The following is a 24696-nucleotide window of genomic DNA, read 5'->3' as shown; positions in this document are numbered from 1 at the left end:
GGCCGCATAGGTAAGTATAGCAGATAAATCTATTGTTGATATTCCACTTGGACAATAATGATATATTACATTGTGATAGCTTGTAAACTTTTAACACGGCCTTTCATTTTCTAGAGAACACTACTATGTTTTTTGCTTCTCCCGTCTTTTTTCTCTCTTAATCTTTGAGACCACTTGGAACTCATGGTTGCATGAAGAGATGATCACTGAAGCGTGATGTTCCACTGGCTGTGACCGAGCAAGCCAGGAGCTAGCTGCCTTGCAGCGCAAGCTGCTGTGACTGCTGCCACGTCCGTTCAAGTAGATACTTAGTGCACCGACTGAATGGCTGAGCCGCGGACGCGTGATGCGGCGCCTACTTGAGCTCCAGCCGTGTCGCGTTGTCTGACGCGTGACGGAGGCGACAGCATTGGTGCGGTTCTGCCCGTCTCTCTGCTGTCTCGAGGCTTTTTGTTCTAGCCCTAGGCCAAGATGGAGGGTACCTAGGTAGGGTAGTGTCTTTGTTCGAGACCGGCGTGTGGTTCCGCCTATCGCAAGGAGCACACACGTGTTGAGAAGACTTAGTCGACCTTTGTTAATGATTAGTCTGGTCTGACCTCCGGTACTCGAAGCACCCCTGCAGAGGCATCATTGTTAAGGCAAAATGTCTGAGATGCGGCTGTTGGCGTCCAAGCTGAGGGCATGGCATCAGGGCATGTGCAACCGAGGACGGGGCTCACGACCACAGCCACAGCCTCGACACGCAGACGTTGCTGGAGTGGGCCGAGGAAAGCTGTCAGGTGAAGGTATAAAGTCATCGGTGATCTCAGCCACTTCGGGGTCAGGAACCGAGCCGGCCGATCTTGGCCACCCCGGCTCCCCGTCTAGCAGCCAGCCTTACCAGCTCACCATCCCACCATACATCCCGCCAGTTTCCCACGGGGGTCGTGGCTGCCCGAAATGGAAGAGCAGACCTTCAGGGTCTAGATTTTGCTGTGTCTAAGACCCGGTGGTCATGAGGTGCAGACCGTAGATTGAAGTATCATGATGGCCGAGAGGAGCCATCTACTGGGAATGTTGCAGAGAGATGACCGAGCGCCGTTTTGGGACGACAGCAAGCCACAAGCCCAGAGAGTCGTACGGTGTTTGTGGTCGTGTGCGTGTCAGTGGTGCGATGTGTTGACTGAGTGCTCTCACTTCTGGCCGGGGAACGGCCTCGAGGGCAAGAAGCATTGGTTGCAGTGTTCCAAGTTCCAGTGCTGGTGGACATCGAGATCGAGCGTATTTGCCTGTTCCGAGAGGGTCAGGTGGCCGCCCAAACCTGGCTCTGATCAGCATGACGGGCTGCCAGGCCGACATGAGAATTGCCTGTGCGGCCGACTGTCAGTCGGGCAGTTTGTCTGTCAGTCCGTCGGTGGTGTGGGATGGCATGGCATGAATGGATGGCGTGTAGTGCCAGGCCTTTGCTAACGGTGGAGGAAGACCCTTCTTGCCTGATGAGTGCCTAGACTAGGTAATATACTGTACTGTGTAGACTTGGTGGAATGAGATGAACGGACCCCTGCCCGGTGGAGGGTGACTCTTGAGTGGGCGCAGCCCTGTGACGCAGTTGCCCCTCCATCTCACCTGCTATCGCCCCCATCCGGTAGGCACAGCAAGCGTGTTCTCCCCACTTTTAAGTCCCTGTCATTGCGGTAGCTACGAGTGCTGCGGTACATACAGCTTCCCCCATGCTTGGCCCCGCGCATCATTCAGTCAACCCAACCCCAGGAAGCAGTTGCCCGTACCTACATGGATTGAGAGAGAACCAAACATCCCCAGCCGCATTGTTCCTGCCTGATCTACCATCATCTAGCTACCTACCTAGCACTCACCAGAAGTGACTTGTCGAAGACCGAACGGCAGGAAATTATTACATGGTCCTTTAAAACCAGAACGACGGGCCTTCTTCGGCAACCACCACTCCACTCACTCACTCCAGCATGCCAGACATCAACTCTCTCCCTCCCTCCGCCCTACCACCACCGCTTTCCTCGTCAGTTTCAGCCTCATCCCCAGTCGCAGCCTCTAGCTCAGTCTCTGCCTCTGCCTCTGCCTCTGCAATGTCGACCAATGCCAACGCCAACGGCAGCGAGCCTGTCCCGGCTCACGGTCCCAACAGCTCGCCCTCCCCAAGCCGATCCGCGTCTACGTCCTTGCAGGCCGCAGCCGCCGTCAATGCTGGTCTGCAGCATGAACGCTCTTCTAACTCGCGACGTACGATGCTACCCAGTCCCGACCCTAGCCCCGGCCAATCGAGCGCCCTATCACCGGCTGTCTACCTTGCTGACATGACATATACTTATGCGCAGGATCCTCTGGCTCCCTCTCGCGACAAGTCACGTCTCCCAGCAATGGACGGAGACGGTCCCAAGTCCTCATGAACCTACAGATCAACGACCCCTCTGTTCCTGGTCCCGGCGAGATGGTTCCTGATGCCGCCCACCCCCATACCCATAGTCACACCCACAGGAGCAGCTTCACGAGCCCAACAGGGCCCAGCATCGGCTCGCCCTTGCTGATGGCTGATCCGCATCACAACCGAGCCCCCAGCTTGGGCGAGCTTCACCAGGAGTTGGAGGCCGAGCAGGAAGCTCAAGTGGTATGACACAACCTCGGGCGTGTTTAAACTTTGATCCTGTTCAAATATGCTGATGCTTGCTTTTCCTTCCAGAACCGCCTCCTGTCTCAGATTCGCCAGCAACAAGCTCAGATCCTACAACTCCAGTCTCATCAGAACCAGTCTTCGTCCGCGATCGCAGGCGACGAGTCGCCCGGTGTCACCACCCCAGCCCCTGGCGCACAACCTATCCCTACAGCTTCCAATCCTACTTCTGCAGCACCCAACATTTCAGCCTCTGGCTCACTCCCTCGGTCACCCATCTTCCCTCGCAGCTCCTTCGATCTTGCCCGCAACGACCTACGACACAGGTCCCGAACCCCCAGCCGCGGTGCATCGCCACGGCTTCGATCTACGTCCATCAGCCAGGATAGCGGGGAACCATTCGCGCTGGGCGGAAGGGACGAGAGCGCGTTCTACCAGGCCGAGACTCAGATGTTGACCAGGGAGAACCAGATGCTCCGACATCGCATCCGAGACCTAGGTAAGTCTGGGAGTGCGACTTCTGTAAAGCGTGACATGCAGGCCGGCAGTTCGCTGACGTGTTCTTTCATAAAGAACGACAACTTGCAGATATAACTCCCGGCGGCAACAACGCTTCGGTCACACACGAGCCTGCACACCATTCAGGCTTGACCCGGTCAGAGTCAGTCTCTGAAGAGGCTAGACCTACCGGCGTTACACAGGGCACGCACACCCTCCCCATTCGAGAGACTCCGAAAGATGAGTGAAAGCCTGGCTCTCGGCCAGCTACGGGTGCGATTATCGTGCTACCCGCGGCAATACGAGTAGCATATTGCGGCTCAGGCTCCCATTTTGAGTGAGATTCGGAACGAGGAGGGTTCTACGAGACTCTTCAACATGACTGTACGACTATTCACCTGTAATGCTGTGTACTGGGGGTGTTGGGCGTTGGCGATAAATACCTAAAATAGCCCGCAGTGATAGAAACCCCAACGGTTTCAAATTAGAAGACACAGAATATGCCCGTCCACATGGATTCGTGTTCCGCGAAGAAGGATGAGCGTGATAGAATGGGTAGGCAGAGGAGGCTTTGAGCACTCCATGGATGCCCTGGAAGACAGGCGTGCGTTTTGAAGCCTGACACGACGGCTGGAATGACCTGACGAATGACCTGGCCGGATCACCGCATACATCTGTCTGCCTCGCTGAGTGAATAATTTGTTGCTTCTGTCTAGAAGGCGACCGTCTGTGAGTACTGCACGTGCGATGCGTAACAACGTCCCGCAGCACGATCGATCGCATGGCAACAAACTCACAACCTTCCCGCCGTAGCTCAAACAGGGTGAGTGGTTTACTTGGTCCGGATGCTCACTGTGGGTATCATCTGTTCATTCTCGTGCTCCTGATCCCGACCCTGGTGCCGGTGCTGTTCCGTGGTCCCCCCATTCTCCCTCCCCACACGCTCAAGCGCCAACCATCCTCTTCACCTTGTCCAGCAGGACCTTGCTCTCGCGCCCGAGCTTGGGCCTGCCCCGCGGCTTGCCCGACGCCGAGAACCCCTTGGCCTTGAGCATCGCCCGCCGCGTGCGCTCGCGCTCGTCGATGCTGCGCGCCCGCTCCTGCTCCCGGCGCTCCGCCTCGGCCGCCCGCGCCTCCGCCTCGGCCTTCTTGCGGCTGCCCTCCTCCAGAGCCTTGTCGTAGTAGTCCGGGCGGCGCTTGCGCCTCTCGCGCCGGGCTTTGGGGTCTTTTGAGGTTGGTGGTTCTGCTGGGAATGGTATCGTCGTCGTTGTGGATGTGGGCTTCGGTGGCGTGGGGCCGTCCTCGTGCTCGCCCCGTTGTCCCAGTTCTTGCTGGTTGCCACCGGATGTCGGCTCTTTCCTCCTCGCCTGCCTCCGTGGTGGTGCACTCTCGCCGTCGACGTGCTGCCTGTCCAACTGCTCATCGTCCATGCGCTGCTGGCGGTCCGGATGGATCTGTGGCTCCTCTGCAGCTGCCGTGCCCGGGGCCGGATTCTCCTGCCTTTCCCTCTCCTTCTGCAGCTCCGCCTTGACCTTGGCGTAGTCCTTCTTGACTTTCGCTTTGTGGATCAGCTCGTGCTTGATCTTGGTGTTCTTACGTCGCCATGCGCCGTCCGGGAGGTTGTCGGGCCCGACGCGGAAGCCCTTGCGCTTCTTTGCCTCTGGGGCTGCGGGTGGGGCTCCTCCCTCGCCCTCGACCTCGTCGTGTGGTCGTTTTGAGCCCATTGTGCAGGACGTGAACTGGTTTGTTGGTTGTGGGTGGGGTAGGCTGCGGTTGAAGGTACGTTGGATGCGTCGCGATGGGTTGGAAATGGCTGGGTGCAGAATAGAACGTTAGAGTGGAACCTTGATGGCCAAGACCAGCGATAAGCCTAGCAGATAGAATAAATTTTAGCGGAGCCGAGCAGCTCGGCGAGATGGCATTCTTGGGGCCGACCCGAGTCGGGTATGTTCGGCCATGTCGGAGTAAAGGCAAAATGGCGCAGGATCCCTGTGGGCGAATCTTTTTAGCGGCTGGCAATGGCACCCGCAGAGGAGCTCCGGCCCAGGCTTGGCTCTGGGTTGACGTTTTGCTGTGTGATCTTTGACAACCTCAACTTCAACTCCAACTTTACTCTCGACCTCCTCTTCTCTCTCCCCCCTCAGTCTTCAAGCACTCCTTTCTCCGTGATCAACCCTCACCGGCATACTTTCATTTGTTGCCGTGCTTGTTGCTATTCTGGTACCCCTCCGAATTGGGAATTGGCATATATCCTAACCCACCTGCTCTTCTTCTCTCTCCCTCACACACGCCCACAATGCTGGCCGTCCGCTCCATGGCCGCCCCTGCGCGGCGCCAGTTCGCCCGCGCAGCTCCCCGCGCCACGGTCGCCTTCAGCCAGACACAATGCCAGAGGAGGTGGATCTCGGGCGAGAGGGTGGCCAAGTACAATGGCGTCAAGGACAAGAACGGCAACTTCCCCGTGAGCCTGATCGAGGGCGACGGCATCGGGCCCGAGATCTCGCAGGCCGTCAAGGACATCTTCGCCGCCGCAAAGGCGCCCGTCGCGTGGGAGCCCGTCGACGTCACGCCCATCCTCAAGGACGGCAAGACTGCCATCCCGGACTCGGCCATTGAGAGCATCGAGCGCAACAAGGTCGCCCTCAAGGGCCCGCTCGCCACGCCCGTCGGCAAGGGCCACGTCTCGCTCAACCTGACGCTGCGCCGCACCTTCAACCTCTTCGCCAACCTGCGGCCCTGCCGCTCCGTCGCCGGCTACAAGACCCCCTACGACAACGTCGACACCGTCCTGATCCGCGAGAACACCGAGGGCGAGTACTCGGGCATCGAGCACACCGTCGTCGACGGCGTCGTCCAGAGCATCAAGCTCATCACCCGCGAGGCCTCGGAGCGCGTGCTGCGCTTCGCCTTCCAGCAGGCCCAGGAGATCGGCCGCAACAAGGTCCGCGTCGTCCACAAGGCCACCATCATGAAGCTGTCCGACGGCCTGTTCCTGTCCACCGCCCGCGACGTCGCCAAGGACTTCCCCGGCATCGAGCTCGACGACGAGCTGCTCGACAACACCTGCCTCAAGATGACCACCGACCCCATCCCCTACAACGACAAGGTCCTCGTCATGCCCAACCTCTACGGCGACATCCTGTCCGACATGTGCGCCGGCCTTATTGGTGGCCTCGGCCTGACCCCCTCGGGCAACATCGGCGACGAGTGCTCCATCTTCGAGGCCGTCCACGGCTCCGCCCCCGACATCGCCGGCAAGGGCCTCGCCAACCCCACCGCCCTGCTGCTCTCCTCCATGATGATGCTGCGCCACATGGGCCTCGGCGACTACGCCGACCGCATCGAGAAGGCCGCCTTCGCCACCCTCGCCGAGGGCAAGGCCCTGACCGGCGACCTGGGCGGCAAGGCCAAGACCAACGAGTACGCCGCCGCCATCATCTCCAAGCTGTAAAGTAGGTCAGCTTTTCGAATGAGATTTCCACGCGCACGGGGGGACATGCCACAGTCCCTAGATGCCAACCATGACGACCACGAATCACCACCGAGAACTTTTCTTCAGTTCTACAAATCTTCACACTCACCTACCTACCGCTCACATGAGGACCGAGGCTTGGATGGGGGCCACTGTTGGAGTACAGGGGAGGCATGCATACTTCGTTCAGCATATCGACTACATACAGACACCACCGCCCTCGTCGGCACCTTTTTCATCAATCTCGGGGAGGGGAGCAGAAACGGGATGATTATACAAATACACACATCGCGCACAAAAGGGGATGCAAGGGGGGTGGGGAAGGGTGTTGCTGCCGGGGGGCTACGATACGAAACTGTAGACTGTAAAGTAGTTAGGGCTCTGCAAAGCAATGCATCAATTATAAATGCCATCCATCTAACAACTCCAATCGCGCTGGTGCTATTGAACTCATTCGCAACAAAGATCCAGCCCACCACCTCACTAGATCGACCCAGCCATGGACATCGTGGTAGAGACACTGCTCGTGTCGCCCCTCCCGCCGGCACCAGGGGCGCCGTCCCTCCGCCTCGGCTTCCGGAAGCACGCGAACTCGTTCTTGCTCGCCTCGCGCAGCCTCTTGAGCACGCTGCGCATCTCGGGCAGCTCGGCCTGCAGGCGGGCGCGGGCGTCGTTGTCGGTGCGCGAGTCCAGCTCCTGGTAGATGGTGGTCTGCAGCTCGGTCGCCTTCTCGGTCATGTACTGCGACAGCGTCTGCGCCACGAACTCGACGTCCAGCGTCGCCTGCATCAGCGCGGCCAGGTCGTAGCGGGGCCGGGTCCGGAACGCGTCCAGCAGCTCCCGCGACGACAGCTCCAGCAGGTACGACAGCACCTGGCTCGTCAGCGTCGCCGCCGTCGTGGAGACCTGCGTGTGCACCAGCACCAGGCTCAGCAGCGCCTCGTACACGTACGGCTTGACCTCGCGCGGCTTGTCGTTCGGGGAGGCGGGCGCCCAGTCCGGCGCCGTCACGCCCGTGCGGATCACGGACCGGAGGGATTCTATGTACGGTCGCGTATACGACTGGAAGAGGCGGGCGTCGATCTGGGCGAGGACGTCCTTGATTTTCGAAGTCTCGTCGGTGAGCTTGACCGAGAAGGCATTCTCGAACTGTGTGTTTAGACCTGGGACGACTTCTGCCCGAAGTGATTGGAAGTTGCTCAGGGTCAGCAGCATGCGGACGTTCTGCATAAAGTAGTCAGCATGTGTGTAACCCGTATGAGATGCCTGCAGGCTTCCGCTTACCCTGTCGCTAGCGTTGATCGTTGCACCGCTCATGCTAGATACCCTTGACCCGCCTCCGTTCACAACAACGAAACCCTCCTCAGTCGTCCACTCATCATCCGTCTTTCGAAGCGAACGCTCTGCATTCTCCACCATACCACTCAAAGCCTTGTAGAGCGTCGTGACGTACTGACTGCGCACTGTCTGTAGCAATTTCGTAGGAGGCGGCTGTACGATATCGCCTGCGCCAGGTTTCGACATGGCTTCTGAAATGTACAGTATCTGCTGCATACCCGTGAGGAGGGCGCTCTCGAATGCCTTGAAACTGGCAGGCATCTTGGTCACATCTTTCCTCTCAGCAGACCTGCTCCAGTCTTCCACGTATTTGATGTTCTCCGCGTCCTTGTTCCACGCGGCGCACAGAGCCGACACGCACCGCTCTCTCACGGATGCGACAAGGGTTCTCAGCTTTTCGAGAACCGCACCATCGCCCCGGGCAACAGGCGCCAGGCTGGCCATGTCGCATGACCCTGAGCCTATCACGGCGAGTATCTTGGCTAGATAGTGCACGGCACTGACCGAGTTCGACCATGGCGGCCAGAAAGCATACTTCTCCCATTGCTCTCCACGCCTTGGAGATGGAGGTGGGATGCTGCCTGGGTCCAGGTGCATCCGAGGGTCTCTGAGTGTGTTGGGCGTGAGAGCTACGCCGCCCAGAGCAGCGGATAAAGGCGTGCTGGGCTCCGAGGGCATAGGGGAGAGGAGCATCGAAAGATCCTCGGGTGGCGGGCCAATAAAGAACAGGTAGACGTGCTCACGGATCATGTCGACAAGTTCCAGGGTGCCTTTTTGTAGGTCCGCTGCCCATCCTGGGGTCAGCTCGTGGTGCTTCTGCGATTCGCCGTTGTAGCCAGTCGGCATGGATGTCTGGGTTCTTCCTTCCAGAAAGCCTTGGACAGTCTGCCAGAAGTCGACTACTTCTCCGATGATACCCTGAGAAGACATCATGGTGTTGAGGAACGAGTAGATCTTCTCCCACAGCTCCATGATATCGGCTGAATCGAAGGAATGGGACTTGCTCTCCATCGACTGCCGTGCGATAGTCTTCAAATGCGTTGCGATTGCTTGAGACCCCGGCTTCTCAGCGCTCGCAATACGCCGCCTTGCCACCTCGATTTCGACCTTGGTCCTATCTGCGGTCGACGTAGCCTTGCTCTTGAGGTACTCGTAACGACTGAGAAGCCAGATCCATATGGGATTCTCTTCCACGCCCAGCTCGAGTAACAGACTTATGATTTCCATGTGCTGGTCCTGGCGTCCAGCGGTTTCTGATTTTGGTGCAGTGTGGAGATTGACCAGCTTCTTCCACATGTCCCGCTTGAAAGCCTCGATCTGCTCGTGCACATCGTGCCACATCCGGGCGGCCAGAAGGATCTGGTATAATTGGTGGTCCGGCAACTTCTCCTCCTTGCTTCCGCCCTGAGAAAGCAGCCGAGCTTCGTCTGCGAACGACCTGGCCCTGTTGTACTCTTCGACCAACGCCTCGTGGTCCTTCCGCTTGATGCTCTCGGCGATAGCCGCACTGACTTCGACGTATTCCCGATGCTTCTCCAGGTTCGCAGCCACGTCCTTGAGCCTCTCCTCCTTGTCTCGCCCGCCCAAAGCCGGTCCCCATACGTCCTCTGCCTTTGCCGACACGTCCAGCAGCGGTCCCTTGATGCCCGACACTCCGTACTCGCTCTCTTTCACAAGCGCGTTCTTCTTCCTCGGGTCCGGCACCATGGGGCTCGTCAGGCCCAATCCGCTGCTGCTCCGGAAGCTATTCCTACTAGCATGTCTCGAGTGGGCGCGGGGTCGGCCGGTCGGGGGCGTGGGGTCTACTCCGCGATACTTCATCTCCTTGTAGACATTGTCGATGGTAGCTTTTGCGCGCACGAAGCGCTCAAAGTTGGATTCGACGAGGACCTTGAGGGAAGCGCTCTTCTGGTCGATAGATTGGGACAGAATGTCCAGGCCATTCAGCAGGGACTGCGTGTCCGCCGTCGAATGCATTTGGGAGAGGAACAGCGCAGGGGAGAACGTGGTTGAGGACATGAGGAATCGATTTCGTAGTCGCGGGTCTTCCTGCACGGGGACGCCGAGCTGCTTCAAGGTCCTGACGACGCTGTCGGTGGTGCCCAACGGGTCCGGCTCGTCCTTCTGAACGATGTTTCCCACACCATTCGCAGACTTCTCTTGCCCGGGAAGCATGCTAACTCTGTTGCTGACGGCCCTTTCCAGCGCCTGATATCTCGACTTGCGCCGGTTGATCTTCTTCTTGGCCTCCTCATCTTCCGATACGTCGCTGTTGTCCTTCTCGGCCGGCCACTCGACAGGATACGGGTCCGACAGCTGGTAGAAGTCCAGCACGGTTCTTTCGAGGTCGGCCATAGTGGGCTGGGCGTTCGGCCGTCTTGCTGGCGAGTGACAGCCACCAAGCTTGAGTGGTTTTCAAATCGTGGTCCGGATGGTGGTTGATTGCATTGATTATGTTTCACATGTCCTTAGCTAGAGCTGTCCAGTGTCCAGCGAAGCTACAGGCCGCAGGGGATGGGCACGGACCACAGCTTATTGTGACCTCCCCTGGCCCACGGCGCTCACTCCACCAACTTGTAGCTCGCAAGCAAAACTCATAACGACAATTTGATCTGTGTAATAACACAAAAGTCGATTAGCTTCGCAGAGCCCGCCTGTCGCCCTGCAATTTGGAAGGCATGGAAGCTTCGGGGTTAGATCGAGGAGCTTAAACTCACACATGCAACCAGACCATCTTTCGTTGCAAGGAGTCGTTTTGTATCTAGTAGTTCTGTTCTCTCTTGGATAACATGACGCCAACGGACACGATGCAGTCGAAAACGCATCACGACGTCTTTCTTCATCTCAATCCACCTTCTCCATCCATTTCTCGCACGCTCCCCACAGCCCGCCAAAGACCTCCTGATCCCATTCCACCACCCGTTCAAAGTATTCCTCCCCGTGCCGCTTTGTAGACCAAAGAAATCCCACCACAATCAAGTCCGCATACCCAGGCACGTCTCCCTCTAAGAACGGCCCTTTCCCCTTTGCCCCCTTCCACCCGCTCCTCACCAACCCCGCCAGCTCCCGCCCCGGGCCCCCCGCCGCCTTCCACATCTCCTCGCCTTCCCGTCTTGCCCTCTCCTCTAGAACCTCCACTTTGCCCAGCATTGGTTCCCGCGTGCGCCTGACATACTCTGCACTCGGTCCTGGGAGCAGTTTCTTGCACACCGCGGGCAGGAAGATCGCCACCAGTGGGGTTGCGATCTTCATAACCAAGGACTCCACAGTCTGTATCAGGTCCGCTTGGGATTCAAGTCGCAAAGACGGCGCATCTGGATAGGCACCTTCGAGAGCACGGGCAATGGAGAGCGAATCGGTGATCCAGGTCCCGGCAATACGCGCGGTGGGCAGGGTGTACGGAGCAATGGACGGAGGGGAAGGACGAGGAGGGAGAGAAAGCGGTGGAGAAGAGAGGACAGGGCAGATCTGAGGGTATAAGAGGAAGCGGGTGGTGTAGGGATGGCCCTTGAGGTTAAGGGCGAGGCGAGCTAGAGAGACGGTAATTAGTTGGAGGGAAGGTCTGGTGGGGATGTCAAATGGGACGCACTTTTCATGGAGGTGATGCCGTAGGGGAGGCCATCTTGCGAGGCGAAGTCGAGGAAGATGTCTGTTGATTCATTTGAGGGGAAGCTGGCGATGATGGCTGCAATAGCCTGGTCAGCGTTGCTGCCCATTGCAAGTGGTGGTGAAGGTCTATTTGGATCGGGTAGAGAAGACATGACTGAGTCCTCGAGGTCGATATACTGCTTTGCACTGAAAGAAAACAGACAAGGGGGATGTGTGCAGGTTTCCAATTTACATCTGTCATCTGATGAGGTCCGGGTATGCAATCCTCCTATTCGTGCAGGCAATCTGCCCTTGCTGACAGTCCACAATGCCAGGGCCCTGCACAACGCCAAGCCGCGAAGTCGGTGTAAGCGGCCGGCCATGAATACGCTGGGACAAATAATGATAAGTATAACACATGCTGCAAACCGCGCATTGTGCCCTAATGCAGTCCACTTTCACTTTCCCAGTGATTCCTCTGTAGCTCATTTCAACATTGTGTCCTTATACCTTTCCATGACACCATACTATTACTAGGAACCGGCTTGGTTTTTCTTTCTTTTCTTGTGTTACCAGACGTGGTTGCATCTGTCTGTTGCATGAATGGTGGAGTCGCCAGATTTATGTTCACTTCAGCTCTCTTCAGCTCGCGCCTCAGTGAGTGGGGATGGGCGGAGTATCAGCATCCTTACAGGGGTTCAACCTATAGACGCCCGTTGCAGCCTCGTGCCAATCCGAACCTTACGGTAGAAGGATTTCGCGCGGCGTCAACTCATTGGCTCACGACCGTTGTGGCGCGGCTGCTTGTCAGGGGTGTGTTTGAAGTGGCGTGTTAGCAGCCTGTATAATTTGAAAGCTTTCCCAGCTTAGAGCTGAGATCGCATGCTTGATCTTTGTCCTCACTATTGTCAGCAGGAAGAGCTTTTATGCTCGGGTGAGACCCGTCTTAGCTATGGAGCGCAGTCACTTCAAGGAGGATCCAAAAGCCATCACTTCTCCAGACTCTGTCTTTAGGTTCGGTCTCACACCCGAGAAAGACTCTGGACGTGGAAATAGGCAAGCAACCGGTATGAGTTTATTCAGAAACTGAAAATCGCTGATATCTGGCTAAGCAATTCGAAAGTTCTCCGACCTGATGGCCGGCCCATGGCCTACAAGTCTACAGAAGCAGATGGCAAGAGAAAGCTCGGCCGCTTTGCAGTCGCTGGTCTCATTCGATGGTTGATCACAGCTCTGCTATTAATGGGATTCGTCCTTGCTGTGCATTTTTACCAAGGAAGGGTCCTCAGTAACAATGACAAGTCGATATTCGAGTCCATTATCGTCACCCTGAGTTTGGTTGTGGGTCTCAACATTGCGAGCGCCCTCAAGGACATTGCGAAGCACATGCGATGGTGGTTCCTCAGCCTCAAAAGAAGGGATCTGTCTGAGGTATGTGAATTTCCTCTTGCTGCTCCCGTCCTAGCTTTCTCAGATGTTGACACCGAAGATATTTCAGGTCGTGCTCATTCTGCATAGTGACAGCTTGGTCAATGTTGCCAAGTTGATATGGCGGTCATCTTCAAGTGTCACCAAGGCTACCTGTCTTACGTGGCTTTTATTGAATATTGTAAGCCTCAGATCCAGAATGTTGGAAGATTTAAATGTTTTTGAGACTAAAACATGCACTGATTTAGGGGATGCAAGCCGCTATAGCTGTCATCAGCTTGACATTCCAGGCTGAGCCCCACGTTGACGATGTGTACCTGTCGGGGCAAGGTCAAGTCTTTGTCCCTGATATGAGCAACTTTGCGCGCGGCACGGGGCGCTTTGAAGACTCTCGTCAATTCGATCTAGATTCCACTCTACAGAGCTTGGGAGCAAGTATACTAGGAGATATCGGAAGCAGTTATAACCACTCAGTGCTTCCGTCTGTGCCGTTGGCGGGAGAACCTCTCGGCAAATTCCCCGCCATGTTCTGGAAGGCCGACGACCACTGGGAATATCACTATCTCAACTCGGCGCTAGACACTGTGTCCGCTGGAACGAACTATTTGGCGATCTACTCGGGCAGGAAAGTCTCATCGTCAGCCGTGTGTGCAACGCCAGAGTACAACTCAACCATTGACCAAGCCCAATCGCTCATCATCGTGAACCAAACAAGCGGGAGAGACTTTACTTTCGACTCCATCGCGGAGGGCCTCGAGTCCAACACATATGGCACGGTGCCCATCCTGAGGCAACTCCGGACCGACGTCTGCGGGTCACGGGTCGGGTGCAGCACGGGCGAGTGCGGGCCGGGGTGCAGCACCGTGCATGTGCTGGAGCCAAAGAGTGGCGAGGCCGTCCCGGGATCCTTCGACAACCCGACGACCTTCTTCTTCTACTACGAGTGCAACGTCACCGTGTCCTCCGACCCGCCGCCCGTCTCGGACCTGGATGACCTCACCTTCGCGCCTATGCTTGCCGCGGCGGCGGCCCAGGCCATCGCGCTGAACGGGCTCACATCGGCTGACCCCAACGCGCCGCTCAGTCGGAGTTACAACTGGGAGCTCCCCTTCGGCACGCCCTTCAACAACAGCGCCCCTGACATGGCGGACCAGCTCGCGCGGTACGCCATCGGCGTCGTGGCTGCTGCTGCGTCGACGAATCCGCGCATGGCTATCCCGGGCCGGCCCCCGGCCCAGGGTGTACGTTTGGAGTTGCAGGACCCGGTTGCGTTTGCGGTAATTATGGGAGTAACGGCCGGCTTGCAATTGCTGTTACTTGTGGTCGCGGTAATCCTGGTTGGAAGGGTATACGTTCCGGAGAACCAGGAGTGGATGACCAGAGAGACATTAAAGCAGTTGTATTCGTATTGAAATACGTCTGGAGAAGACCCTTACCTCTTCATATAAGCAGGTAATCGACAGAAGAAGTACACATAAACACAAAAAACCATTGTAAATGTTTGCAAAATTAGTTAATTAGGGGATCTGAACGAATTATTTCGGATATACCCATGTACCTGTGTCTGATTCTTGTGGTCGATTGTAGACTTCAGGCATTTGCAATGAATACATTACTATGTTAGCTTCCCTCTTTGAATGTTTAAGTCCCTCGCCATAATAAGCTTGGGTCGACCTCCGCCATGTCAGCTCCAGTATCCCCGGATGCTCCGAGGTAGTAGTAGCCTTGCCCAAACTTTTGGCTCCTTCTAACTCTGCTGTGCCAATAAATCCCGTCCTAAGACTGCTACCACATGGATGTCATCAAGTCATATCAATTTATAAACTATCTGGGACGAATTAGCAGTCATTTTCTTCATTTATTTCGTCGGTTAATCTACCCAAGAAGCTGTTTTCGCACGCAGCGAACCGCCTCATGAAATCCAGCTGGTCCTCGCCGGCCACATCAATCTGCAAACTTGGGCTAGACTGAACCTTACCTGTGTAGGAAAAGTCACTCAAACATCTATCTTATCTGAATTGTGGGCCGCATGCACCATCCTTCAAGTTCTGTGTCGGTTCCGTAGTTTTAAAGACCAGCAGCGGGCGGAGGATGTCAGAGACTGCCGAACACTCGTTGTTCATCGGCATTTCGTAGCACTGGTAAAACCAGTACGAGTTAATTGTTTTATGACATATTTATATCAGTAGCCTGGAGGCAATCAATGAAAGCCGTGCATTGAAACACGCACAGTCTACGTAAGTATTTCGAAATTATTTCAAGCAGTGTACTTATATAACTTAGGAAAAGGCTCTGTATGCATTCCATCCCTTATAGTGATGGCGCGTGACTATTCGGTGAAAATTTCACATGGTTAAAGCATAGTTAGGAGCAAGTACTCGCGATACCTCCTCGGGTGGGCGGGTATGACAAGTGGATCATGACGCCGCAGCTGCACGGTTACGCTTACAAGAGAACCCTGGCAGAAAAAGAATTATGGACTTGAATCAACCGAATTTAGTGGTGTACCCTGTTCGATGAGATGGCAGCCTCGGGTCATACCATGGAATGCGTGAGTAAATATTGCTCGTGGTTCACAACGTCTGTTTGCTCGCGCTTACCTCCAATGAAATGGCAAATAATTCTCGTCTGATTGCGGGAAAGCATCTAGTGGCCTTCATAGGCATCGCACAAAGTCACTGCCGAGGTGTACAAGATGCGTGTCGGTGTCTGGTTGGCCCCTCTGATGGGCAGGTTGTGCAACCACCCATATCCAGCCCCAAGCCTATCAGAGCGGCCGGCTTCTGCCTGGAGCCATTTCAGTGATTCTTCTCGTCCATTTCGTATTTCTAACCGGTATTGAAACCAACACGGCCCAAAAGTCTGACAGACACCTAGTTTTTCTTTACCAGAGACCAGCAACAACCCAATCGGTCATCTCCGTGAAATTTACCTCTGGGAAAGATTTTCTGACGTGCACAATGGATCCGCTCACTGCCGTCGGACTTGTCTTGAGCGTCATCACATTCATCGACTTTGGATATAAAGCTGTCTCAGCTGCCAAAGAAGTTCATGCGTCGGCTTCTGGGACAACTGCAGCCAATGATCACATCAAGTTCCTCAACATACGCATGGAAGCTCTGGCGACAGACTTGGCAGCCGCGAAGTCGTATCCAGGAGGCATGTCGGCAGACAAACTGCGGCTGGTCGAGCTCGCTGACAAGTGCCTGGGACTCTCGGGTGACCTGAAGAAGCTCATTGACAAGTTGAAAGTGAGCGATCCAAAGACTAAGACGCAAATCATGTTTGCTGTTCTCCAAAGTCTGGGAAAAAGGGACCGTAAAAAAGACTTGGAAGCCAGACTGGACCAATGCCGCCAGCAGCTACACTTACAGCTCTCCCACTCAACGAGGTACGTGTTGGAACTCTCCAGGAGCATGTGGTTGCCTCGTACAGTTGACTCACCCGGATTGTGCTTCAGACTCGAAAGCCTCGGTCGATTGAGCGAAATAGCTCAGAATGGCAGATGCCACGAGGAAGAATTGAGGTCTCTCAATCGGCAAGTCGCAGTACTTAAAGATACTGTTACAGGCATGAAGTCACACTCTAAGCTTCAAGATGAGGCACGCATCGTTCTCGAGCTGTCTGATATGGCTGTCTCCAAAGTCTTGCAGAACAGGATACTGGAAGCTCTACGATTCGAGAAGATGGAGAGCCGTTTCTACGATATTACAGAGGCCCATGTGAGAACCTTCAAATGGCTACTGGAAGAGGGGATGCCGAGCTCTTTGACAACACCGACTGTGGATATGCAAGATCTTGAGTCTACTAGCATGCTTGGCTATTTCAAGGCAGATGATCTCTCTCGACGGTGCATACAGAAAAGCTTCACCGGCTGGTTGTCAGACGGGAAGGGGATCTTCCACATCTCCGGAAAGCCAGGCGCAGGCAAATCAACTTTGATGAAGTTTCTCGTAGAGAGTGACGAGGTTAGAAAGTATTTGAATATCTGGTTAGGTGAAAAGGAGCTCATTTTTGCTTCATTTTTCTTTTGGAGACATGGGACGGAATTTCAAAAGTCTCTTTAGGGGCTGCTACGATCCCTCCTACACTCCGTCCTGGATCAACACCCAGATCTCGCACAAATGGTTTTTCCTACGCAATGGGAGACAGCAACCAGCAATCCTGCTAAGCCGTTACAGTTCCGCCATTCTGACATCTAGAAGGCATTTCTCGGCCTCATGAAGACACCTCAGGTTTATCTCAAACACAAATTCGCGTTCTTTGTCGACGGACTGGACGAGTTCCAAGGGCACGACGATACACTCATCAAAACTTTGTTTGAGTGGGCTTCTTCGGGTGACGAAAACGTCAAGATTTGCGTTTCTAGCCGCGAACTACCTATATTTCAGCAACGGTTCTCAAGGTGCCCCAAGTTCCGACTACATAGCGTCACCCGTCATGACATGTTCATTTTTGTCTACGACCACTTGCGACATAACGAAGATATTTAGTCGATGTCGAACCCGCTAGATATGTTCGAAATTATTGAGATTCTTGTTCTGAGAGCTGAAGGCGTTTTCCTATGGGTCTCTTTAGCGCTGAGGCTCGTGGAGCGAGGACTTGTGCTGGAAGATGACATTCAAGACCTCAAGCGTTCCATCAACACGCTTCCCACTGAACTCGAGGAACTGTTTCGAGTTATTTTCGACTCCATCAAGACAGAACCTGATCCCGCTAAGCGTCGAAAAGCTATGAGGATTCTTTCACTTGCCGTGGATGAGCGTGAAATGGACGCATGTAGCGCTATGCTATATTTGACACATCTATCGTTTATGGACGACTACGACCATGATCCAAATTTCGCAAGTCATATTAGCTGTCACCTTAGTTAGATAGATATTGATGCGCGCTTGTCTCGATGTCAGAAGCAACTCACTGGTGTCTGTAGAGGACTGCTTAGCGTAATACCTCGCGGTCGGATGGCCCATGAATCCCCGAATGATCGTTTTAGGATAGAAAGTGTCACACTAGCGCACCGTTCCCTGATCGAGTTCTTTAAGATCCTAGAAGTTTAAGTGTGCATTGACGAGCACTCGTAAGGTTTTAACAAGCTGCACTTCTACTGTGAGTCGCTAATTGCGGAGTTGAAATCCTGGGCTCCTGGCCAAAGTATGTCACCTCGCCTGTTGCAACATATGCTCGAGAGAAACATCCTATGTTTAAGGGTTGTTACTAATTTGTAAGTGATCAGTTGAGCTGTCCTCATATAAATATTCGGCGACATCCTTTCTACATACAAAAATCCGGAGGGATAATTACTTTCCACTACCGGCCGAATTTTCTGAATCCCGAGGACGGCCCTGGTTTCTCAGTGACGTGATACGCCTTATCGCCCTTTACCATGCCAGCCAGACTTCAGATACGGCAAAGCTTGTCTTGACTCTGGAGCAGCTCATGCAGTTCGCGAAGGTTGAGGCAAAGCCGACTTCGCGATTGCTCATGGGACACGCATATGCATGGACGAACGGCCACATCGCTGGCAGCAGATTGTACCATGGCTCTGACCAGGTTGATTGTCCCTCAGCAGCCATGCTTGTGTTGGAAGCGTTAAAATACGGCCTACACGAGTTTTGGTCAACAGAAAGCCTCGACAGAGGGCTTCGCGAGATCGCACTGCATGAAATAGAGGAGTCCCTGATGAATTTTTGGGACTGACAGAAACTGGTGTTCTAAGATTCCCAATCCAACTTTCGACAGCTTGCTCCGGAGCCTGGCAAAGTGCCTCGCAGATGGAACATCTCCAAATTTGCTCGTCCGAGTCGATGAAAACCGTGTACCTGTTACAGTTTGGCAGAATCTGATGTGGAGCAGCATGATATTATCAAATCCGAGGGCATCCCCTGTGCTGGTGTGGTTGCTATTCCTCCTGCATGGGGCCGATCAAGATTTCACACTCAGTTTTGAGCGGTCTTGCAACTTCAGTAAAGTTGATAAAAGAGGCCAATTGGTCGCAGTTACGGGTCAATGGGGTGCTGAAAAACGTCAAGTCTACTCGCCAATATATGTCCACGAAGATCATCGCGGAATCCTCGAGCTGGCCGAATGTCATAGTTGGTCACTTTCATTGAAGGACATCACCGACTTTTGGTTTCCGAAACATGCGGACCAATTTCAGAGAATTTACAACTTGCGCAAGAACAGAACTGGCTCATCGATGGAGGATTTAGAAAAGTTAAGACGAGATTTCGGGTCTGACACTGAGTCTTGGCTGAACCAGAAGTGGGACGTCCCTCAGTCTCTCTTTCGGAGTTGGGAGGGCTGGAGCTGCATCATCAAGAATTCTGATTGTGGGGAAGACTGCAAATGATTTCGGACGAGGCATGCTTTTATAGCGTGAGTTTTATTACTTCTTCTTGGTATATCACAATTCTGAGCTGCAAACTGTTGCTGTGAAGGCGGATACCTCGGGTTAATATAAAGTGTACGTCAGAATGGTAAGCTTCTTACAAGGACAGCAATTCAATTGCGAGAATTTGAGCACTTGTAGGAAAACCATTGTCGAGTCCAAATCACCAAGAACAGACCGCCATTTTCAGCAAGACGAGTCGCTTGTTGATTTCCTGATACTATTCAGGAGCCGATTGGCATCGAGTCTGAACGACTCATCTGGGTCATGCTGCTTCCTGTATAACATTATTTATCGTGGACTAACATGTGGCAAGCTGGATCCTGCTATCCTGAGTATGATGAGGTTTGTTTCGCACTAATCTGATTCGAATCAGGCATTATGGCCTGATCTGGGAATGTCCTTACATGCGCGTGTCTCTGCCAATCAAGGCCAGGTTAGATTTTGGGTGGACGCGACACACGTTGGACATCCTCTGAGCATTGCGCACCGCCATAACGCGTTCCTGAAAATATTGGTGTTCGACTTAGCATTTCGAATGCCTCGAGTCTGAGGCGGTTCTATACCCAATACAGACACCTAGGTCTCGATCGAACTTTGGGACAAGTGTCATCGCAAATTTAAATCGACTTAAGCTGAACGATGACGAAGAAAAAGGATTGTATTCAGTTCTCATCGTATGGAATATTAACAAGAAGTTAGGGTAGGGCAGCTGGAGAAGGAGGCCCGTTAAAATGGGAGTCAGGGGCATGGTGCAATTTATTGTCTCCACTAGGCTAGACAGGGTGCTTTTCATTCGAGCCCGCTCCCCGAGGGATCAAGGTCACGGGATCTGTAAGATGGACATGTAAATCGGATGCAGAATCACCTGAACTGGAACTGGCATTTGTTGTGTGGAGCCAAGAAGCTTTAAAGGGGCCTGCCACCCTGTTCTTGTCAACTGGTGCTTGTTGCGACGGGCGCACCTGGAACGAGGCTGATCGACTCAGTATTGACCAGGACGAGGAATTCCCTGAGGGCCTAAAGGAGAAATTGTTCCGCGGGCACGAGAACGTTGACTGAGAGTTGCGGGGGTCATTGGCGAAGCTGAAGCTCGTTGGCAGTGTGCTGTTCCATCTGCGCATCGAGGACTGGGGTCGAAAGGCATTGACATGTCGAGACAGATGGGTTGCCACTCTGCCTAAGCAAACAACTGTCAGTGACCACCACCCCCACGTCGTCCGCGTTTCGAAGCACGCCTCGTACCAAGACCACGCCGAACACACGCAGGACAACTCATCATGTGGCCATCGCCAGCGGGCAAAGCCAGGCGCGCTTGAATGGCGGCCGGCGGGATTCATCGGCAGCAGCCGCCACTCATCGTCAAACAGCACGGCATTGGGCGTTCGGGCATGCAAAGTTTCGGGGGGGGGGTGGGCGAATCAGGAAAACGAAAGACGACGACTCGGCATGTCTCTCTCGCAAAGCGAGACACGGGGTGCAGCTCGAAGGATGCTGCTGCAGCTTTGACGCTTCCGTCTCGTGTTACCCGAGAGGGGACTTTCTGATGCAGTCACCGCATGCGCCGGCGCATTGTTGAAGTCCTGTGTGCATCGAGGGAAACGTTGAGGGCGTCTGATGCGAAGTTGACCGACTGAACGAAAGGTTGAGGTCATGTATGAAACCTCGTGACTTGCCAAGAGGGGTTCGTCCAATGGGCAGGAGCTCGGGCTGCATTGTGCCTGCCAAGTCGTTCACCAGATGCAAGCTCTGGGGCACTGCAGCCCTGTTGAGCAACAAACACGCCCCCCCGGGACAGACAGAGAGGACACGACCACCAACGACGGCGGGTCGATCGCCGCCCCATGAGTCGTAAAGCCATCGGCAGGGCGAGCACCCCGATCGCGGAAACATTGGAACCAGCAGCTGGAGACGCACTGCGATTCGCGAGGGGGCACATCCCGTGCCGCCCACATCGCTAGCCTGGGGAAATGATGATGCGCCGCTATCCCACGGGGGCATCGTGGGGCACTGGATGGCTTGTACTACACTGCCTAGGCATGTACTGGGCCAAGTCAAGCAAGCTCCACAGGACGCACCACAAGACCACAGGAATGCCAACCAACCTGGCCAACTTGAGGGGCTCCTCGGCGAGAGCCCACTGCTGTAATCTGCGTCGCTGGGCTTGCTTTGAGGAGTGAGGCGGGCAGGAGGGAGCATCCCGGACGCACCAGTCTCGTCGACGCAGCATGAGGTGTGAAACCTGTTTGACAAACAATACCCAGACAGACGGACAGCATGCAGTGAGAATCCCCCTTCCTCCACTGGCTCGGCAATGGCGGGTCACACGTACCTGGGTACTCTAAGTTGTCAGGAGCTGTCACGCTGGACGATCTCTCATCGGCGGTGAGGCACGACCGTCCTGGGAGATGCACCAACATTACTGCGTACTGCGTACCTATAGCATTATCCTCACGAGGCGTGGTTGATCGTCGTTTCGACTTCGACTCCCGCCAGCCGGTGTGTCTCCTCGGCTCGGAGATGGGTCCAGGATGGCAGGAATGCAAGCCAAGGTCGACAAATTATCCGAAAAGACGTTCCATCATGCAAGCGTCCTTCTAGAAGCACCAAATCACACCCTCGGCTCGAGTAGCACCGGATGACACCAATCATGCTGGCATGGAGCAGGCCTTACACCACAGTAGCCTATCCCACACTTTTCGTGCTGCACTGCACTGGCTGCAACATGCAGTACACGCACACACGCGTAGCTCAGGCCATGCTCGGAAAAACCAGCCTCGTCCAAGTGGTGAGGTTGTTGTTCGTGCTCGTGCAGCGCAGGCTCCGTCGTTGCCGCCAGTTCCGTGCGTGCCCCTCCACACCAGAGCAGAAGTTGCAAGCGCGTCAGATTCCTTCAAGCCCTGAAGGGCAACCACACACGTGTGCGCCATCACTCAGCGCACACGTATGCACCTCATAGGCTCGCCCTCGGCTGCTCCACAACATGACCGTTTCGGCGCCGAATTGGGGGGCAAGGGGAGTGGGCGGAATTCAGGTGAGCAACACACACAAGCGCACGAGCTTCCCTGGACCCTGGTGGTCCCAGGATGGGGTCGCCTCTGCTGCCCTCGATCCCCCGGTCCGAGCTTCCCACACCAGACCAAGGACTGCCCGAGAGTGTGGTAATGACAATGCTTCATCAATCAGCAACGGGCAGGAAAAGCCTTTTGTGGGGTGGGCTGGACCCGTCGGGCCTGCGGCTGCGGCTGTTGCAAAATCGCTCAGTGACACAGACGAGTATGGGTATGGGTCACGGAGTACTCCCTCGTTCAAGGTACCCGTACCCCGTACCGCGTATCCGTAACGTGCACTTGCACAATCTCATCTCGGTCTTCGGTGACCGCGTCCACGGCGGTTCTCTGGACTATCCGTCCCCACGAGAGACGTACCTCGACGCTCAAATATTTATTTGCCTTCTCGTCCGCCTTCATCTGCTCCTTCGTCTCTGCCCTGTCCTATCTGCTCTTGGCGCTTCATCCTATCTCAGTGTTCTTCCAAACCCAGTAAAACACCAACTTCGCTGTCAAACAAACCCCATCTTCTCCATCCCACACACAAACCTCACAATGGCCGGTTCTGCTCCCGCTGCTGCCAAGGACATCAAGTCCGTGCTTGATAACAAGCCCCTCAAGTTCAAGTTCAAGACCGGAGGCGCTTCATACATCGCCCAGGTTCACACTGATCGCTCATCATAGTAAGTCGTCCAGCACTAGTGGATATTGCTACCTTCCCATGGCGCTCTGCCTCGGGTTCGCAACAATGCAAGCCAAGAGATGTCGCCAAGCCTCCCCCCCCCAGAAAACAAATGCTGACCAGCACCTCTAGCGAGCGCGTCAAGTCAACCCGGACGAGCTCCGCCGATTCCATCAGCTCGGCCTCGACAACTGGGTCCAAGTAGATCCGGCTCTAGCATGAGTCGAGCGTGGGGTTGATGGTCGCAACGGAAATGCGGCTCCATCCCACCTCCCCAGTATCATCCCACGCATCACCCCAATTCCCGCAGCGCAACCCACCTCGACCAAAACCATGCTGAAAAATCACCGAGAAAAATGCCTGGACGCATGTGCGCACACATACACACACACCTACCTGCATGGACGCCCATCCCGGGCCTACACCGGCACCTTTCGGTCTGCATTGACCACTACTGGGGCGGGAGTGCGGTAGCGCGCATAGCTTCCATCGCCGGATAATGCTTTTTTGGTCGCATCTCTCCCAAGCGCACGGCGGGGACACCGAATTCTTTCTTGCGGTCGCGGCTTTGCGTCGCATCCGAGTCGTCTTTTCTCTCTCTCTCCCCCTGGTGCGAGGGTCCGGGCAAGGGAAACCCCTGCTTACACATTCTCGCTCTTTTTCCTGCTTTTTGTGGGGGCCTAGATTGATGAAATGGCTGGAATGATGGAAATGGGGACACTGCGGCTGCGGGAATATCACGGGATTGTGGGTGGGAGGGATACTGGGGCAGATTTTGTTTTTTTGCTCCCCTCGCTCTCGTGCTCGGGTCCAGTTCTCCCGCCGGCAGGGCCGGGAACCAAAGCGGGCCGGTGGCGTGCGGGCGCCAGCCATCAATACCCAAGACTGCCCCGCGCACGGAGACCCGGAGTTGCGGTTATGTGTCGAAGCGGAAAGCCGGCGGCTCTCGCCTCTGCTCGATGTAACGAAGGGCCGACGTCAGCTCTGCCTGCTACCTTTCTACGCTAAAGTAGTCGGGCCTATGCAGCCTGCGGCTAGCGGGCTGTGGGAAAGCTTAATTGATGCCTGCATTTGCGGTGGTATCTATTTGTCTTGACGACGCAACACTTCGGGATGTTACTATATACTTTCGTGTGCCCCCCCCCCCCAGTGCACGGGCGGCGCCGCCTTGCTTGTGCTCGCCTTGTCCCCACCGCCCGACGGCCTTCAATTGAATAGGCCGCACAAGACGCTCCCAGAGAAATGCTCACACCTGAACGCCTGGTAAAGCACATCCGCGCTGGGCCCAAGCCCAAAGCGCGAATAGGGTACACGTGTCTGCCGGGAATGGATCAGAAATCACGGCTAAGGTGTAATCATTTCTAGTACTTGGGAATCAATGTAGATGACTAGGGCTCAACGGACTCTTCTCTGGCCCCCCTATTGCGTTCCACTTGGATATCTGCACAGGGGAGCATGCATGTTGTGGCCCACGCCCAGCAGGCTACACATCCCACACCTTCAACTTGTAATGTTGGTTTTATGGAAATTTGCTACAATGGACTTGTATGAAATGTTACCATTCCACTAGCTCTGAAGAATTCGAGTGACCTGCAGCGATTTCATCATTTTCTTATCAGATATCCTAAA

The 24696-nt window shown here is 55.0% G+C and overlaps 8 protein-coding genes across 8 annotated transcripts; 5 read left to right on the top strand and 3 right to left on the bottom strand.

Annotated features, from left to right (window-relative positions):
• Positions 1-2081: 2081 nt before the first annotated feature.
• On the top strand, positions 2082-3369 carry INS49_000008 (uncharacterized protein; the record flags this gene model as incomplete). The annotated part of the gene is made up of 4 exons (XM_043160846.1): positions 2082-2235; positions 2331-2620; positions 2693-3122; positions 3197-3369. The coding sequence occupies 4 exons, from the start codon at positions 2082-2084 to the stop codon at positions 3367-3369; spliced, it is 1047 nt and encodes a 348-aa protein (XP_043029352.1).
• A 696-nt stretch (positions 3370-4065) lies between these two features.
• On the bottom strand, positions 4066-4845 carry INS49_000007 (uncharacterized protein; the record flags this gene model as incomplete). Its single annotated transcript, XM_043160845.1, has 1 exon — positions 4066-4845. One exon carries the CDS (start codon positions 4843-4845, stop codon positions 4066-4068), a length of 780 nt encoding a protein of 259 aa, XP_043029351.1.
• Positions 4846-5417: 572 nt separating this feature from the next.
• On the top strand, positions 5418-6572 carry INS49_000006 (uncharacterized protein; the record flags this gene model as incomplete). Its single annotated transcript, XM_043160844.1, has 1 exon — positions 5418-6572. One exon carries the CDS (start codon positions 5418-5420, stop codon positions 6570-6572), a length of 1155 nt encoding a protein of 384 aa, XP_043029350.1.
• Positions 6573-7076: 504 nt separating this feature from the next.
• Positions 7077-10286, bottom strand: INS49_000005 (uncharacterized protein; the record flags this gene model as incomplete). Its single annotated transcript, XM_043160843.1, has 2 exons — positions 7077-7817; positions 7878-10286. 2 exons carry the CDS (start codon positions 10284-10286, stop codon positions 7077-7079), a joined length of 3150 nt encoding a protein of 1049 aa, XP_043029349.1.
• Positions 10287-10775: 489 nt separating this feature from the next.
• INS49_000004 (uncharacterized protein) lies at positions 10776-11647 on the bottom strand (the record flags this gene model as incomplete). The annotated part of the gene is made up of 2 exons (XM_043160842.1): positions 10776-11461; positions 11521-11647. 2 exons carry the CDS (start codon positions 11645-11647, stop codon positions 10776-10778), a joined length of 813 nt encoding a protein of 270 aa, XP_043029348.1.
• Positions 11648-12471: 824 nt separating this feature from the next.
• INS49_000003 (uncharacterized protein) lies at positions 12472-14359 on the top strand (the record flags this gene model as incomplete). Its single annotated transcript, XM_043160841.1, has 5 exons — positions 12472-12538; positions 12632-12739; positions 12796-12950; positions 13018-13128; positions 13196-14359. The coding sequence occupies 5 exons, from the start codon at positions 12472-12474 to the stop codon at positions 14357-14359; spliced, it is 1605 nt and encodes a 534-aa protein (XP_043029347.1).
• Positions 14360-15907: 1548 nt separating this feature from the next.
• Positions 15908-17014, top strand: INS49_000002 (uncharacterized protein; the record flags this gene model as incomplete). Its single annotated transcript, XM_043160840.1, has 3 exons — positions 15908-16198; positions 16275-16338; positions 16518-17014. 3 exons carry the CDS (start codon positions 15908-15910, stop codon positions 17012-17014), a joined length of 852 nt encoding a protein of 283 aa, XP_043029346.1.
• A 5926-nt stretch (positions 17015-22940) lies between these two features.
• On the top strand, positions 22941-23272 carry INS49_000001 (uncharacterized protein; the record flags this gene model as incomplete). Its single annotated transcript, XM_043160839.1, has 2 exons — positions 22941-23068; positions 23200-23272. The coding sequence occupies 2 exons, from the start codon at positions 22941-22943 to the stop codon at positions 23270-23272; spliced, it is 201 nt and encodes a 66-aa protein (XP_043029345.1).
• Between the last annotated feature and the right edge of the window lie 1424 nt (positions 23273-24696).

This window comes from Diaporthe citri (assembly GCF_014595645.1).
Source record: "Diaporthe citri strain NFHF-8-4 chromosome Unknown scaffold_1, whole genome shotgun sequence".
Classification (NCBI taxonomy): domain Eukaryota; kingdom Fungi; phylum Ascomycota; class Sordariomycetes; order Diaporthales; family Diaporthaceae; genus Diaporthe; species Diaporthe citri.
The sequence above is the reverse complement of the archived record's forward strand: the minus strand, read 5'-3'. Positions and strand labels throughout refer to the sequence as shown.